The sequence below is a fragment of the Hippopotamus amphibius genome, chromosome 7, assembly GCF_030028045.1.
Source record: "Hippopotamus amphibius kiboko isolate mHipAmp2 chromosome 7, mHipAmp2.hap2, whole genome shotgun sequence".
Taxonomy (NCBI): Eukaryota; Metazoa; Chordata; class Mammalia; order Artiodactyla; family Hippopotamidae; genus Hippopotamus; species Hippopotamus amphibius.
Window position 1 is genome coordinate 36553163 of NC_080192.1, and position 18174 is coordinate 36571336.

The window sequence follows — 18174 nt, forward strand, 5'->3', positions numbered from 1 at the left end:
TCTGGACTACCACAAAGGGATCCTAAGCAGTGTCTGCATGGACAGATGATTCTAAACGGTTTAACAGACTAGTCTCCAGATACAGGCTGCAATATTTTTTTCTGACTTTATTTTTAGCTATTTAAAAATTTATGAATACTTTGTTTCATGGTCCTTACTGTCTGTGTTTTACTGTTTTCCACCTTCACTCCTTTGCTTACACTGCTCTATCTACCTGGAATGCCCATATACTCTTTATCTAACCAACCATATTAAATTCAACAAACATTTAATGGGAGTCTACTATATGGCACTCACTATTTACTAGACACCAGAACTCACAGAGTGGGAGAGTCAAAGGAAACATGTCATTATAATACCACAGGCTAAGCGCTCTAATAAAGAAATAAAACAATATATAAATGACTAGTTCTATTATCAATTTAGTATAAGTTTCCTGGACTTTGAAAGATGATGAGAAATAATAATGGATATTTACTAAATACATAATGTGGGAGATTTCACGGCAAAGAGAATTGCATAAAAAAAATTAGGGAGGGGAAACAATGCTGGCATATTCAGGAAATAAGACAGCTGAAGTATTAGGTACATGGTGGAGAGAGAATGGCAAGTGAAATGTTGGTAATACCATGCCCTTATACTCCCTCCCTTCACCTTTGGTTGAAGATGTATTTTAAAAATGAAGAACTGATAGCAAATTATTTTAGCCATCTTCATAATCAAAGGTGATCTGGAATCAGACCATGAAGGAAGCTCAATCATTTATTGACTTGGATGACCCAGTGATGACTGGTTATAGGCTTTTTCATCTCAAGATTCATGTTGACCCATGCTTTCAACATGATCATGACTTTAACAGCAGGAACTAAGAAAAAGTCTGGAGATAAAAACTTTAAATCATTATATTTTGAACACTAGAAGCAACCCTAGATCTCTTTTAGCCAGATGATCCATAACTATTTCTGGTTCTCAGTCTCCTTTGAGAATGTGAAGCAAACTCCTGAATTCATTTTCAGGGGGTACAAGGAAACTGACTGAAGATCATCAACCAAGAGCCATAATCTCTAGTACTCTGGGAAGTCAGGCATATTTTTCAGTTTGTGAAGAACACCTCCATAAAGGAAGCTATTTGCCACACAGAGATATGCAACAAAATGGCCAGATCTTCTGCTTTATTTCAAGAGAAGCTGCAATTCCAGATTTGTGTGGGTTGGCTAAAAAAGAAAAGTAAATATTTATCAGTCATTCAAGAGATATTTATAAGCCATGTGAGATGGGCTATTTTTCTACCTCAGTTATTGATGCACACCCTAAGCATCTTCTTTTAGATGAGGAAACTGAGCTCTACAGCTAAATGTCCTGCAGAAGACACACAGCTATTCAGAGTCAAAAATGAATCAGAACCAGGCCTTCTGCCTCTCAGCCTATTGGCCTCTTTCAGAGGGAAGCAGAATATGGAAAGTATGGCTAATGTTTATTAAATACCTACTTATTTATGTGCCAGATTTTAACATATATCTCATTTATTTCTATACAACCATTTCAAGCAGGAATTATGATTCCCATTTTTCAAATGAGGAAACTGAGGCTCAAAAGCTTAACTACACAAGATCACACAGCACCGAAGTATCAGAGCCAGAATTCAAAGCCACATGTGACAACCACAATACCCATATTCTTTACGTGTTGTCATCTATTTGCTTACCATTAATAGCCAAGGTTCCAGCTGGAGAGGAGATAGTAGATAACATTGGAAGGTTAGAAGTTTATCTTGCAGGAAATGAAGACCTACTGATGGCTTTTGAATAAAGGAATGACAAGACCAGAACTAGGATTCTGGAAGACAACTGGAAAGCAGTTTGAATGGAGAAGCAACTGAAATAGTCTTAAAACAAGAACAACTTGGAAATTATTGCTAAAATTCTGTCATGAGATTTAAAAAGGAGGGAGCTGAACTATTTGCTATGGAAATGGGAAGCAGCAGATGCAAGAGAAACGGAGGAAGAATTGGCACATTATGAGCCTAGATAATGGGAAGAATGTTAATGCCATTTATGAAGGACCGTTTTAACCACCGAAGTGATGAGGTAAAAAAACAAAAATACATGTAGACCCTAGTAGCCAGGAAGCCTTGTAGGCAAGTTCTTTTTTTTTTTTTTAATTCAGGGAAAGAATTTAAACCCTGATAAAACCATGAAGACAGGTTATCATAACAACAAATTTCCCGTGAAAGGTTAATGATTTGACATAATTTAAACAAACATAAAACAAATATCTAAACAAACATAAGACACTCAGATTTATTCTGATGGGCTGAATATAAGTATAATTTAAGTAGAATGAGGGAAAAAATTGCCCCAGATAAGAGGAATCTTCATGAACTCTGTTTTACTAAACTTCTCAATAATTGATATGGGGGAAATCAGAAGCTGAGGGGGTAACCATTAAAAACTAGAGTATAATTTCAAGTTCTAGATGGTCTCATCTAAAAGGAACAATCAGGAAGCACATTCTATATATCAAATAAGTAAAATATGATGACAAATTATCCTGAGTTCCCAAAGATTTGTTTGCATTTTTGTTCACCCCTACCCATGATTACAGCAGCAACCCAGGAACTGGGCTGACACTGGCCACTATCTTTTTGTCATGTGAAATTATTTCCAGACTTGAAGTCTCCTAAATAGACCCAGAAAAAAATAAAAAGGGAAAACAGAGTTCAGGAAAATACATATGGAAAGTGAAAGGATAAAAGTTAAATACAGCAGCGTAAAACAGACGACATTATTTCTCGGTTGTTCTCACTCTATTGCCAACATGCTTTCTGGCTTCATGTGTTTCAGATTAAATGTGAGTGCAATTTCAATGCACCATAATCAGCACCATCACCACCATCACCAACAAAACACTTAGAATGGCCAAGAAGCAATGTAATCTATGGGGATGCAATAAAAAGAATTTAAGAGAAACCTCAATGAATTAATCTATCATAGACAAAAACTTCCTGTGCTGCTCAATTAAAATGAGAGTAAATTAATTATGCAGATGCTTACCAAAAGGAACCAATTCTAAACATTTATTCAGCACCCAATCCCGGTAAGGATCATGTAAGTGACGATAACAAGAAACAGGAGAAGCAGCATATGGCCTCAAGAAGCTGAAAGAAGAGAGTCAAGAGAGGCCCTGGAGGCTCAGGCAGAATCTTAGAGCAGGCTTGGGCTTTGGCAAAGTCACAGAGGATGGCTTTGCAGGCACAGAAACTGGATTTCCTGAGAGCTGAGTAGGTTTTCCACAATTGATTCTAAGCAAAGTTACAAGAAATTGACTGTAAATTTGTTGATTTACATTGAGAAATATATTTACAACAAAAACTCATATCATTCATTTGATAGGACATTGTCTCCTAATTTTAGAATTACAACTAGAACAAATAAAGCCAGATATCCTTAAAGAAAAATTTTTAAATATTTTATTTATTTATTCGCTGTGTTGGGTCTTTCTTGCTGCATGTGGGCTTCCTCTAGTTGCAGAGAGCAAGGGCTACTCTTCATTGCAGTGCACAGGCTTCTCATTGCAGTGGCTTCTCTTGTTGCAGAGCACAGGCTCTGGGTACGTACGCTTAGTAGTTGTGGCACACGGGCTCTAGAGCGCATGCTTAGTAGTTATGGCTCACAGGCTTAGTTGCTCTGCAGCATGTGGAATCTTCCTGGACCAGGGCTCGAACCTGTGTCCCCTGCATTGGCAGGCGGATTCTTAACCACTGTGCCATCACAGAAGTCCCTTAAAGATAATTTTAGTCAAGCTGGGTAGTTGGTTGAGTTGCCTGTGTAGTCTTGATCTATTTTTGTTTCATAAAATATTTTGGCTATCCTAACTCAATATCTCTTCTGTTTGCCTTTTGGAAGATTTTTCTATACTTACGAAGATCAATTAACTCCTGAAGACCAAAAGATAATTCACTTGAGAATATTACAGATTTATATATGTAGTCATTACTTCCTAAGGACAAAGGCTGGTTCCCTTGAAGTGAGTAAAACAAAATCTTAATCCCTGAGATGAGATATAGGAGCCTTGTTTGTTTTATCAGTATTTAGAAGCTATCGCTACTGGCTTTTTTCTGCAGATGGTTAATCTCACCTATATGAGTAATAAACTTTTAGAAATTTTAGCCTGAAATGATGCCTGCCTTGATTTTATCTCCAGATTCTCAGGGTATCTTTCTGTAATCTTCAATGTACTGAATGAAGTACTGTATTTTCACAAAGGGAAAGAATAGGAACTGATTTATATCTCTTCAAATTAAGTTAAGAAACCTATTAGTTGGATCGAGTCATACAAAAACAGTGATGATAAACATAATATGGACAGAAATCACACCAGAAATAATAGCTATCTAGTTCAGTACCATATTCCCATTGGTACCTTCAATAACATTCTTTATAGATCTATGCTTCACTGCATTCTTCAAGAATAATTTACTTATCTATATGCCAGAAACTGTTCAATATGCTAAGAACACAAAATTGCAAAAGATAAACACTGTACTTTTGTTTTTAGAGAGTTTATAATCTCATTGCAGACAAAAACAAGCCAGTGGACAATGACAACAGGATGATACGTGTTAATACGGGAGCGTATACAGGTTGTTACAGGAGCACATACATCTCCAGAAGTTCTTGACAATTTATTTTTTCCAAGGAAAGAAAGACCGAAATTACACCATCACCATCAAAATCATCATTGCCACAACCCTCATCATTTATTAGCCGCAATGTACTGAATCCATGCTATACTCCCAGCTCTATGCTAGGAGCCATATCACATCATCTTTCATCTTTACCACAACTTTGTAAGATAGGTAATGTTATAATTTTGAAAAAGGAAAAAAATAACAACAATAACAATCAGCTGTGACAGAGAGACAGCAGCTCACAGCTGGGGTGACACTGGCACACAGACCACAATCTTCCCTATGAAACATGAAAACGTTTACAGTAGTACACCAATATCAGACAAAGTCGGGACATGCCAAGTCCACAATCATGACTGAGCACAGACGAAAACAAGAACATCATGCAAACACAACAGCTTCCATGGAAGCAGCCCCACGGAGAGGCTCACATGGTGAAAAATTGAGGCCTTGTGTCAACAGGCAGAACCAACTAGCCACCTATGTGAGCGAGACATTGTGGAGGCGAGTTCTCCAACCTCAATCAAGCCTTCAGCAACTGCAGCCCCACCAACATTTTCACTGTGAAACCATGAGACCCTAAGCCAGACCCATCAGCTCATCTGCTCCTAAATTCCTGACTCACAGAAACCATGTGAGAGGGTGTTATCAGCAACAGACAATGTGTAACATTAATGTGTAATATTAATTGTGTGTCAACGAATGTATTCTCTTTCAATTAAAAGCATTATAAGGGAGGTTATACAATTAAATCCTGTGTTTCCCTTTAATTCTTAGGCTATTTTCTTCTATTTCTCTGAACATATTCATAATAGCCACTTAAATCCAACATCTGAGACCAATAGGGATCAGCTCCTATTAACTCATTTTCTTACCCCTTGGGTCACACTTTAATTCTCTGAACACAGCTACTTAAAACCAGTATCAGGGCTCACTTGGAAGCAGTTTCCTGAGTATGAGTCACACTTTCCTGTTACTTTGAACATCTAGTAGTTTTTGGTTGAAAAGCAGAATTGTGGATAATTTATTGTAGTGGATCTATTTTGTTTTTCTAAGGATTTTGTTGTTGTTATTCTACTAAGAAGTTAACGTGCTTGGACTCAAACTGAAATCTATCTCCCCTTCAGCGTGCACCAGCTGGTGTCTCTGCTTAGCTGCTGATTTACTTGCCTGTTCCCTGAGGGTATCCCTGAGCCTATGTAGTCCAGCAGGCAGATAAAGATTTGAGTAGATCTGATAGTCAGATTGGGGGGCTCACCCTCTCTGTGGTTACCTTTGTTTCCAAGGCTCCCAAGCCTAAATTTCCAGTTGCTCTGCCAGCCCTGAATTCTGCCCGTTGATACAGAAATTCAATCAGGCTTTTGATTTTTGCCACCCAAGCTGTGTACACTTTGGGGAATACACTCTGTCAAAGGTGTAGCAAACTGCACATCTCGCCAGCAGCTCTGTCTTTCAAGGGTTCACCATCTCCCTAGTTTTGTCAGCATTTTTGCTGGACTCTTTAGGTCTCCCACACCCGCATGCAAGCGTGCATGCGTGTGTGAGGGGAGGGCGGGGGTGTCTAAACTTCATCCAGGGTTTTAGCCAGAGTTGATACTCACATCTTAGATCTCAGCCCTTCTGTGGCCCTCCTTCCAGAATGTGCTCCTTAAACTTCCATCTGCTCTCATCTCTGAACTCTGTCGTGGCCACCTTGAGCTGCGAAGAATGTCATTTTCCATTGCCAGATCTAGTGGGGTTTGGAGCACGCCCAGCAGGAAAGTCATGAACTCACAGTTCTTCCCGATCAGTAGCAGTTTTTCAACAGCAAACTCTTCTCATATTTCGGTCCCCCTTTGATCATCTTCCAGAACCTTCCAACAGCTGTTTTTATGTTTTCATTTTTTTATTTTATTTTTTAATAAATTTATTTATTTATTTATTTTATTGGTTGTGTTGGGTCTTTTTTGCTATGTGCGGGCTTTCTTTTTTAGTTGCGGTGAGTGGGGGCTCTTCGTTGTGGTGCATGGGCTCCTCATTGCCGTGGCTTCTCCTGTTGCGGAGCACAGGCTCTAGGTGCGTGGGCTTCAGTGGTTGCAGCACATGGGCTCAACAGTTGTGGCTCACAGGCTCGAAAGCTCAGGCTCAATAGTTGTGGCGCACAGACTAGTTGCTCTGCGGCATGTGGGATCTTCCCGGACCAGGGATCGAACCCATGTCCCCTGCATTGGCAGGCGGATTCTCAACCACTACGCCACCTAGGAAGCCCCCCAACAGTTGTTTTTAATAATCCGGTCAGTGTTTGTCATTGTTACCTGCTGGAGGAACTGCCTGACCTCCTCAAGTGGCCATTCCCTGAAGTCCACCCTGGACTATTTGAATAGCCTTCTGTCTTGTCTTTCTGCTCCACCCTCACCTCCTCCACCCTCACCTTCTCCACACAGAAGCCAGAATCATCCCTCTAAAACATAAATCACATAGCACACCCCCTCATAAAGTCCTTGAAGAGTGTTCCATTCCACTTAGAGCAAAAGCCAAGCCCTCAGCATGGTCTACAAGTCCTACATGAAGTTGCCCCCGGCCGCCTCTCCAACCTCATCTTTGATCAGTCTCATTTGGACAGCTCTGCTGTGCTCCCAACACACCCAGCAGGTTCCTGCTTGGTGCCTACTGTCCAGTCGGCCTGACACATACTCTTCCCTCAGATACACCATTTTTCACTTTCCCTTCCTGGAGGGGGTGGTGTGTGTGTGTAGTTTTCTGTGTATTGATCTTCACTAAAACATAGGCTCCACGTATGCAGGGATTACACAGCGTTCAGTATCATAAGGGTAGGGTCTACAACAGGGCCTGGTAGGCAGAAGGCACTCAATAAACATCAGTCAAGTGAATGCATGGGTTAAGTGCTGCTCTTTGTTAGGCATTATGCTTAACCCTTATCCTGTATTTACTCGTGTAACTTTCAGAGTGCCCCATCAAGTAGCTACTATAATTATCCCTATTTTATGGATGAGGAACTGAGGCACAAAGAGTTGCAGCCCAAACTAACCACAAGAGTAACTGGTGAGGCCAGAACTTGAACCAGGCAGTCTGTCTGTAAAGCCCATTGCATCAGTCTGCTCAAGATGCCATAACAAAATACCACCAACTGGGTGGCTTTTACAACAGAAATGTGTCACTGTCTGAAAGTTGGAAGTGCAAGATCAAAGTGTTGAAAGAGCTGATTCCTGGTGAAGCCTCTCTCCTTGCCTTGCAGATGGCTGCCTTCTCTCTGTGTCCTCATATAGTTTTCCTCTGTGTGCGCCCTCTCAGTGTTTCCTCCTCTTCCTATTGGATTAGGGAACCACCCTTGACCTCATTTAGTGTTAATTACCTCTTTAAAGACTCTAACTCCAAATATAGTCACACTGGGGATTATGGCTTTGAATTAAGAATTTGGGGGGAGAGATACAATTCAATCAGCAACACCCATAATTCATGCCCTTAAAATAAAGTGATTTTCAACATCTTTCCTTTTAATTGGAGAGAATTAAGATTGTTTTCTCTCTAGTTCTTTTTAGATGAACAGAGAAGAATCTTTCAGGGCTCTGACCAGGCCAGAACATCACCTGTCAAGAGAAATCTACTGAAATGGCCATAATGAGGATTTTCAGAAACAACTTGGTCTCATAAAACACCACATGATTATGCCAAACACATGCTGGTGTACTTTCACACACTGTGCATTCACTCAGTACAGCTCTGGGAACTGTATTTATTTGAAACTCCTCATATCCAGCTGGCAGAAAACCATGCTTCTCCTCACTGCTCCTTGAACACACCGTGCCCGCACCCACATCAGGGCCTCTGTGCTCCCTGTTCTATCTGGAACGCTCTGCCTCCAGATATCTTCATGACTCAATTTTCTCCCGAGATTTTTTATCCATAGTTACTTCTACGACGTTTTGCTGGAACAACCTATTTACAATCATGAACATACCTTCCTCCTGCCAGTCCCCTTATTTACTCCTCTCTTTGTTACTTGATTCTTCTCTGTGGCACTTTTAAAAAATTATATCTCTTCCCTCAAGAATACAAGCAAGATAAAGATACGGATTTTATTTGCTTTATTTACTGCTATTTCCCTAGCTCCTAGAAAAGTACTGGCACACAGCAGACACCAAGTAAATGTTCCCTGAATGAATGAATGACCGAATGAATGAATGAATGAAATTCCCCAAGATCACAGAGCTGGTAGAATTGGAATTTGTACCCTGTCTGACTAAACAGTCTAAAAATTTAACTGCTAATTTATACTTACAAAGCAACTAACATTTCTTTAATAAGATACAAATCCGGTCAAAGAGCAAAAAATGCTCTTCTCTGACACAAACAATAGACTTCATATAGTAATGGAGAAAATGTCCATTTTTACATAATCTTTACATAAACGAAAATTGACATTCCTTATAAGCATACATTACAAACACTGGAGGCAGCTGACCATTTTATTTGTACAATTCAATATCTTGTATAAAAAATTTGGCAGGGTCAGAGACACTCCAAAGGTGAATAATTTAGTCTAGAGTCCATTATTGTTGAATAGACACAAAATTGGTTATAAGGGTTTCTCAAAAGATGTATTTTATTCCTAGCTAAGAGAACAAATAAGTGGCATTATTCATTTATTTATTCATCAAATATTTATCAATCACCTACTCTGACCAGGCACTGTTTCAGGCACTAAAGATACAACAGTGAACAAAACAATTCTTACATTCTTGAAGGGGAAACAATAAAAACAAAACAAAACAAAAAATAAGGAATGCATTCATGTCATAAAATGTTAGTTTTGATAATAAGTGGCCTTTGTAATTCATTCCTAAATAATTCAGAAAAACCTTTATCACAGTGGTAACAACCTCAGACTCTGTACAGTCAAATGGCCCAGGTTTGCATCTCCATTACAAGCTGTGCCCCTAGTCAATTACCTCCTCAACTGGCAATTTCACAACTGGGGAAAACAGAACCCACCTTGCAAGGCTAATGTAAAGATTAAAAGAGAAAATATGCAAACAAACAACACACTGCAGGGAAAATAGTAAATATCAATTAATCCTATTATTGTTATTATTAGGATATATAAACAACCTAATTCATCCACTGTATGAAGACTAGGCTAAAGCCATGTGAAAGTCTTGAGCTTCATATTTAGTTACATTTCTTTTTACTTTTTTAGAAGTCAGAATAAGTCATTCATTAATTCATTCAACAAACATTTACTGAGTATTAATTATTAATGCTGGGTATTTTACTAGGTGCTGGGAATACAGCAGGACAGGCATGATCTTAAACTCCAAAGGAGTTTAAGTATTAGGAGTTTAGTATTAGGTATTATGAGAATAAACTGAAGCGCCTAATTTTCCAACAATAAACACAGACTAAAGAAACCATTATTTACCAAGACCTATCATAGGAGGCCCCTCTAGTGGTGCTTTGCATTCAGAGAATGCTGAGTGAATAAAGTTCACTAGCAAGGGCAAGGTTGGGACCGCCTGGAAGCACAGCAGGAGAAATCCCATGACCCTGCTGGGGTCTTCTCATCATACTACTTCCAAAATCTACTTACTTGCCTTAGTAGAATCTAAGTTTCAGTAGTAAATATTTTATAAACAGTTTTCAAATGAGATAGCAAACATTCCAGTCTTCACTACTACCATCCTAGCCCACGATCCCCTCATCTCTTCCTTGTGTTACTGAAACGGCCTTCTAGCTGGCCTCTGATTTGCCCCACTAGTCTGTTCTTCAAAGTAACTATCAGAGTGATCTTCTCAAATGTAAGGTGTATTAAGTCACTATATTGACTAAATGGCTCCAAAAGTATCTCCACACACTTCGAACCCAGCATCCTTCCGGGACCCAGAGAGTCCTGCGCGATCAGGCGCTGCCTACTTCCCCGGCAGCACCCGCCACTGTCCGGCACCGGGCTCTAGCCACGCAGGCATCTGAGCCTCTTTCCTGCCCCAGGGCCTCGGCGATTCCGTGGGCCTGCGGTCCCTTCCTGCGGCTCCCTGCAGGCCGGCGCCTTCACAAGCTCATGCCCAGCTAGCTGGGTGACAGCAGCCTCCTCACACAATCGCGATCACACTGGGCTGGTTTTATTTTCTTCTAGGCCATAACCACCATTCTAAATGATCTGTGCTGTTATTGTTTTACTTTTTTCCTTATTAGTCCCCTGTTTTATACATATTGTTGAAATGATCTTGATCGTTAAGTGTCGATTTATCTTTCGCTGTTTCGACGTGAAATCTATAAGCACCGTTCCCCCTGTTTCCCTCCAGTCAAAAAAAAAAAAAATTGTTGAATCACTAAGTAAAGAAAGGTCCTGGCAATGTTTCCTGGTCTCTTTAAAATGTGGAAATACATAAGCACCCAGAGACGATAGAGAGGTCCGGGAGGAGCGCCCCCACCCCACGTCTCCCGGAAGCGGAGAAGGGGCTCCGCTGCGGCCCAGGCAGAGCCCCGCCCCCAGGCTCCAGCGGCGCACCTGTTTCCGCTCGACTTCCGCTACGGCGCACGCTTCTCTGCGCCCGACGTCTCTCCGCCTTCCTGCCCGTCCCGCCCACCCGCCATTCACCTGGTTCCCTCTCCGCTGCCACCAGGGGGCGCGCCTCCGAGGGCTGGGCCTCCGCCTCCGCCGCCGACCTCCTCAGCACCGCCAGCACAGTCTCCGGGGGCAAGTCGACCAGCTGTTCCCACACGGACTCCGTGTAGAAGTCCACCGTGTGTGCATTGGAAATGGACAGGGCTTCCTTCAGGAACCGCAGCAGTCCCTGCAACTTGGCACGCAATGTGGACAGATCCTGGGTCACCGGGAGCGGGCGAGAAGCCGCCATGGCGCCCACCCTCCCCGGCTGTAGGTGGCGCACACGTGGCCGCAGGGCAAGGGCTCGGTAAAAGGTAGCATAGGCCGGATAAGTAGAACTCCGACCTGGACGCTGGGTGGACGATTGATTGCTTCTGCCTGATGACGTACTTTGACTGCGTCCGTGATGTTTCTCTGGCGCCGCGGTTGGTAAGCCATGGCGCCGGTAAGGCCGCCAGCAAGGGGGAGGATAGGGAGTTTTGGGACAGGTGGCGAAGGAGTTTCACTGCTCGGATTCGGAAATAAGAATGTGAAACGAAGGACGTGGCGACCTAATCATCCGCAAGCCTTCGCGGGGAGCGTTCGCGAGGGTATGTGTGTTAGAAGGCAGCCTTTTATAATACAAGTTCTCGGGCCTGCGAAATTTTAGGATACGCGATCCGCCCAAGCTGGGAAGGATTTCGGAGCCAGCCCCAGCCCAGTATGGGGCAGAGAAATCTATTTTTAAGTCCCGTGAAGCCGTGGACTTCTCAGAACTCGGAACTGGAAGGCGAGGCAGTGTTGCTCACATTTTCCCCTGCTTAATCCCATTTTTGTTCAGAACTCTTTCCCTCTACATCTTGTCCGTGAAGCCATGAGCAGAGCATGTACGAGTCCATTTGTACATATATTACAGTGAAAGATAGAAAGCGAGGCCAGAAATGTACTACCCCACACTCTGGCTGATAACAAATACCCTAGAGCCCTCCAGTTTTCTTTTACCGTGTATTTGCTTCGCTGTAGTTTGTATTTTTCATTTTGTCTTGTCTTTACCCTTAAATCCCATTTGGAATGTATAAATCTTTAGTACAGTTTTCTGATAATTGTTGTTGAGAAAGTCATACACCGTCTTCCCTCGTTTGTGTTGACTTACTTTAGAAAATCAGTTTTATAGTAGTTTCTCTAACGTAAAATAATAGATGTGAGGGTTTTTTTCCCCGAGGTATTTATTGAAGACCTAGATTAAATGTAGATGAATTAAGGGATCTGTTTGATTTGTGAGTACAATAAATTGGAGTAGTGCAACACTCTAGTCGTTTTTCCTTCTTTGAAATTCTTACTTTAGTTCTACATAACTACTGTTAGCCTGGTCTTTTTGCAAAGGACCAACATCCTGTTCATTCCGTTAGCTTAAACTCGTTTTCTTGAAATAATATTTTAAAGCAAAACATAATGTAATTCTAGCATCTGAACGTGATGATGATGTAAAAAGTTTTTAATTTTTAAATAACAACTACGTTTTTCATGCAACTTATTTTCTGAGAAAGTAATTCATGACTAATATATTCTTCAACAGGACAAGGCTTTGCATTTCGAAGAAAACTAAAAATTCAGCAAAATTACAAGAAATTGATATGGAGGGAAAAGAAGGCTCAAACCTCACGGGAATCCCAGTTCACAGATCGGTACCCTGATCATCTGAAACATCTCTATTTAGCTGAAGAGGAAAGACTCAGGAAGCAGCTTAGAAAAGCTGACCAGTCCTTGGTAGAACAAATTGACCAGCCTCTGTCAGAAGAAGTTGATCAGCCTTTGCCAGAAGAGCAGTGTAGCACTGACCAGGCTTTGTCTGAAGAATATTGTAGCATTGAGCAGCCTCAGCCAGAAGAACAATGTAGCATAAAAATAAAGTATGTATTACTGTATTTTGAAATGTTTCATTGTAGATGTAAGTAGGGTTTTATGAAAGAGATTATAGGACAGTTTTTGTAGTAATTGGAATCTTTCTTAAGGCATTTTAGAAGTCACAGGTAATTATGTGAAAATATTTTCATGGAGGCTTTCATGTTAGCTTAAATGACTGAATTAGACCAAGTAGCTTAATAGAAGAAGTAATGGAGTGGGAATTAAGAGATCTGAGTTTTAGATTTCAGCTTCTCAAGTACATTTAACATACTTGGACTATGGTTAACTCCTTTTATTAATGTACATTAAAAAAAAATCTAACTTTTGAGACATATTATAGTGTAGTGCTTAACATCATGGACTCTGGAGCTGGCTTTAACATGTTGGTGTCCTTATTGTATGTTAATTATATCTCAATAAAAGTTCTTAAAAAAAAAAAAAACCAATATGTTTGTGTCCAATGTCCTCTTCCCTAAAATGCAGATAATAATAAGTATGTAATTTAGAGCTGCCATGTTGCACAACCACAGGATAGATTATTTACAGGCTATGGTATCTTTGACCTATCTCATGATGTTGTGAAGATTAAATGAGTTCATTTATATAGGTATTGATAAAGGCATAAGATACATGGGAAGTTCTATGTGAGTGTTAACTGCTGCCACTACTATTATTAATCTGGATTTTTTTCCCCCAGAGAACATACACTTAGTTGCAATTAAAAAAACAAATGGAATAGAGACAAGTTGGTCAAAGAACTTTGGGATTAAAGTTCATGTACACCCACAAGGTCCTTCATAATGTCCTTCAATTTAATGCCTTTTTCAGTCTGTCATTTCTACCATTCACATGCTGGTTTCCTGTTTTTAAATGTTTTAGGATCTTTCAGAGCTTTCTGTGTTTTCCTTGGTCAAAATATTTCTACAAGACTTTCCATTTACCACTTTCTGTACCTTGAAAGCTGTGACAAAATTTTTAATATGTCATTTGGACATTTTACTAATAAGATTAATGTTCTCTTTCTTTCAAACTCTCTTCCCCCCCTCTTAAGTTGCATTTAATGAGATTTGACTATACTAGTACTATATTTGACATAATTGTGTCAATTTTGGTTATATTATTTTTAATACTTGTGATTTGTTTCCATTTATCTTGCAAAGCTCCATCACTATTCCAAAGAAAAATAAAAAGAAAACGTCAAATCAGAAAGCACAGGAAGAATATGAGCAGATACAAGCTAAGCGTGCTGCTAAGAAACAAGTAAGATCTACTTTTAAAACATTAAGATTCATTTTTCTTTATCATAATTGTACCTGTAAGCTTTTCTTACTATACGGGGCATATAGTATGCCCTCTGTAGATATTTGCTGAGTAAATGAGTAATCTGATAAGAGCTGTAGGATTTCAACATTCAGATTCCTTGATTGTTTATATTACCTTGAGACGTGATAGTAGTAGTCAAGAATAGGATTTTAAAGGTACTGCCCATAGGTTAATAATATGAGCATCTGAGACAGTGTTTCTCAAGTGTATGGTCCAGATAGTTGCATTTTTTTTAACAAGTGCCTCAAGAGATTATGCATAATAAAATTTGGGAACTACTAATTCAAGAAAAAATGTAGATGATTTTCATAAATTTACATCAAAGCAAGTTACAGTCAAAGGGAGGTGTTAGAATAAAATAACTCTTTAAAGAGTTGGTCTTGCTTATTAAAAGCCCTACTAGATTAACTTAGCAAAAGTTACCACTCTTTGTTATTCAGAAACCCAGAATCATAATAGCCTTTTTCAGATGAGTAAAGCAAAACTATCCATAACTTCAACAAAATTATTTTACTTGTGATTAATTCTTATTTCTTATATTGAAGTTATATTAATGTATCACTTTAAAAAGGATAGCACATCAATCAAAAATACCCCAAAGATGGCTTTGACATATCATTTCTCTTATGTCTTAGCTTTACATATTGTGTAATTAAGAAATCTGGAAGTTTAACATCTAAAATTCATATGATTATTCTTACACTGATGGCAGACTAGGGTAAAGCAGGAACATTTCTCCATGGAAAAACTGGATCTTTGTTTCATAGCTTGTTACATTATGCTTTTTTTTTTTAACCAATCTTCTGATACCTGCCAGCTTTGGAAATAGTATACCAGGTGAAATAAGGACCATTATAAAGGACCATATAAAAACATTTAATATTTCAAAAAAATTTCCTTTATGTGTATATAAATGCTATATCTAATTGTGAATATTGAGCATCAGCCTCTTATCTGTAAGATGAAGATAAATCCTAGCATAAAAAGTTTTAAAAGAATGGAATATGGGACTTCCCTGGTGGCACAGTGGTTAAGAATCCACCTGCCAATGCAGGGGACACAGGTTTGATCCCTGGTCCAGGAAGATCCCACATGCCATGGAGCAACTAAGCCTGTGCACCACAACTACTGAGCCTGCACTCTGGACCCTGCAAGCCACAACTACTGAGCCTGCATGCTTAGACCCCGTGCCCTGCCACAAGAAGCCACTGCAATGAGAAGTCCATGCACAGCAGAGTAGGTTCCGCTCATCACAACTAGAGAAAGCCCACACGCAGCAACAAAGACGCAACACAGCCAAAAATAAATAAGTTAATTAGTTAATTGATTAACTTAAAAGTAATAAAATTTAAAAAAAGAATGGAATATGCTATGATGTATATGAAAGCACTTAATTATGTCACCATACAAATGTAAGGCTGTGTCATTTGGGGGCCATATGTGTTACAGGTGATATTGAAAAAGTTCACATATTACATTGTTTAAGAACTTTTTTATAATTAAGAATTTGCATTTCAAGTAGTGATTTTCAAGTCTATATAACTTTGAATTATTTGTCTTTAAACTCAAATGAATTTGAGTCTTTATCTTAGCAAATCAAATGAGCACGATAATTCTTAAATAATCAGTCATAATACCTAGCACAATATTTTACATATATGCAGTTTATAGTTGGTAAATAATGCTTGAATTAAATCTGTCAGATGGCAAATTTAAACGAATACCAGATATTCTGGAAATGATTTGTGTTACATAGACTGGATAACCTCTAAAGTCACTTGACTCCTCAGTGGATCTAATTAAATGACGAAATCATTAAATAAATGTGCCTTCCCTCTGTGCTTTAATTTTATTTGTATATGAATAATTAAAATTGTTTAATAACTTTACATTATTCTATGTCATAGTGGCAAAGAGGGTACAGTACTGCACTTCCAAGTAACACTTCACATTTTGCAAAATATAAGACAAACTTAAAGTGCTTGCATGGTGATAACTATTTTAACAGAATTATTGAACGATGTCTGTTGTTTGTTACTAATGAAAATTACATGTTAATAATTTTAGGAATTTGAGAGGAGAAAACAAGAGAAAGAAGAAGCTCAGAGGCTCTACAAAAAGAAGAAAATGGAAGTGTTCAAAATATTGAGCAAAAAGACTAAAAAGGGCCAACCAAACTTGAATTTACAAATGGAGTATCTTCTAAAAAAAATACAAGAAAAAAATTGAGACGTCACCTGATTAATCAAGGGTTAAAATATCTGCGTGACTGTTGAATTCTTTTGTATATCTACTGTCCCTCTTAACAATTAACTATATGTCAACAGAAACTGGATTGCTAAGCAGTACCAAATATAAAATGTCCAAATATTTTTGTTTTTGTAAAAGAAAATTTTCTGTATATGCTCTACATTATATGTGATTTGTTTCTTATTTATTTGCCGCTGAAGGAAGGTTGGCCTTAAGAATTGAAAGAGGGAGCTTCCCTGGCGGTCCAGTGGTTAAGACTCCATGCTCCCAGTGCAGGGGGAATGGGTACTATCCCACTGGGTTCAGTCCCTGATCGGGGAACTAATAAGATCCTGCATGCTGCTTGGCGCAGCTGGGAAAAAAAAAAACAAAAACTGAAAGAACCTGCTATATGAGCAACAGATTCAAGCATGTAATACTTTTATACCATATGAAATTCAGATGAAATAAAGTGTTGAGAATAAGGCAGCAGAGCTTTCAACAAATCATTTCAATGAAGTGTTTAAATTTAGCAATCAACTATTATGATTTTAAAATTCCATAATAATGGAATGGTGAAGGAGACAGAGACTCCCTTTGATTTTAAATTAAGTACATTTTTTAGGGGGATGGACTTTCCAGAAACCTGCCAGCAGGTTTCTATCTTCTGCCCCTACCATATTATAGTGTGGTCTTTATAGAGCAGAATTTGATATTTATAATCATTCCCTTAAGTGGAAGTACATAGCTTGTTAGTGTAATATTTTTTGAATGGTGATGGCAATCCAGCAGTGTCACGGCAAGTGTTAAGTTTTCCAAATCTTGTGGGACCTATCATGTAAGGACATTGTTACTGGACTTTACCATTGTTGTCTCTGTTGGTACCTTTGTGAGCCAAGGGAAAGTACTGGAATATTGCTTCTTGCAATATTACAAAATGAGAAAGGCTTGGTTATCATCATTATAAACAGAAGAACTGTGCAATAATATTCGTAAAACATTACATACATAGTAAAGTGCAGTCCTTTATAAGTGTAACAATTGCAGCCCAATATTATATTGAGGTTTTGGTAAGTTCTCCCACTCTACTGAGCATTCTGCATTTAAAAGTGGGATAGGAGATGCCGAGGAAACACAACTTACTGATGAAGAGGAATTCTTTATTGCAGAGAAAAACAATGCTTAAAAGTTTGCAGTACATTATACTGCATTTAAAATGAGCAACTTGGCCTAATTTTGGCTATATTGGTGAAGATAGTATACTATGAAGCAGCATAAAATATTTTAATTAATTGCTTTATAATGGTTTTACATGTTTTCTAGACTATCAAGGTAGGACAAAACATGGGAACAGATCTAGTTTTTTTTTAGAGATGGGTAAAAATTAGTTAAGTTCATTTTAACAACTTTTTATTCATCAGCTGCTATATATGCAAGGTCCATG

The 18174-nt window shown here is 39.0% G+C and overlaps 2 protein-coding genes across 2 annotated transcripts in view; one reads left to right on the forward strand and one right to left on the reverse strand.

The window, feature by feature from the left end:
- The window catches only part of METTL25 (methyltransferase like 25), a 97854-nt gene extending 86310 nt beyond the window's left edge, over positions 1–11544 (reverse strand). Inside the window, exon 1 of the mRNA XM_057741607.1 lies at positions 11286–11544. Coding sequence (XP_057597590.1) covers positions 11286–11544 — 259 coding nt within the window. The remainder of the gene's footprint in view (positions 1–11285) is intronic.
- Positions 11545–11572: 28 nt separating this feature from the next.
- CCDC59 (coiled-coil domain containing 59) lies at positions 11573–17215 on the forward strand. The gene is made up of 4 exons (XM_057741608.1): positions 11573–11884; positions 12850–13183; positions 14339–14438; positions 16569–17215. The coding sequence occupies exons 1-4, from the start codon at positions 11731–11733 to the stop codon at positions 16728–16730; spliced, it is 750 nt and encodes a 249-aa protein (XP_057597591.1). The 5' UTR covers positions 11573–11730; the 3' UTR covers positions 16731–17215.
- The last annotated feature ends 959 nt before the right edge of the window (positions 17216–18174 follow it).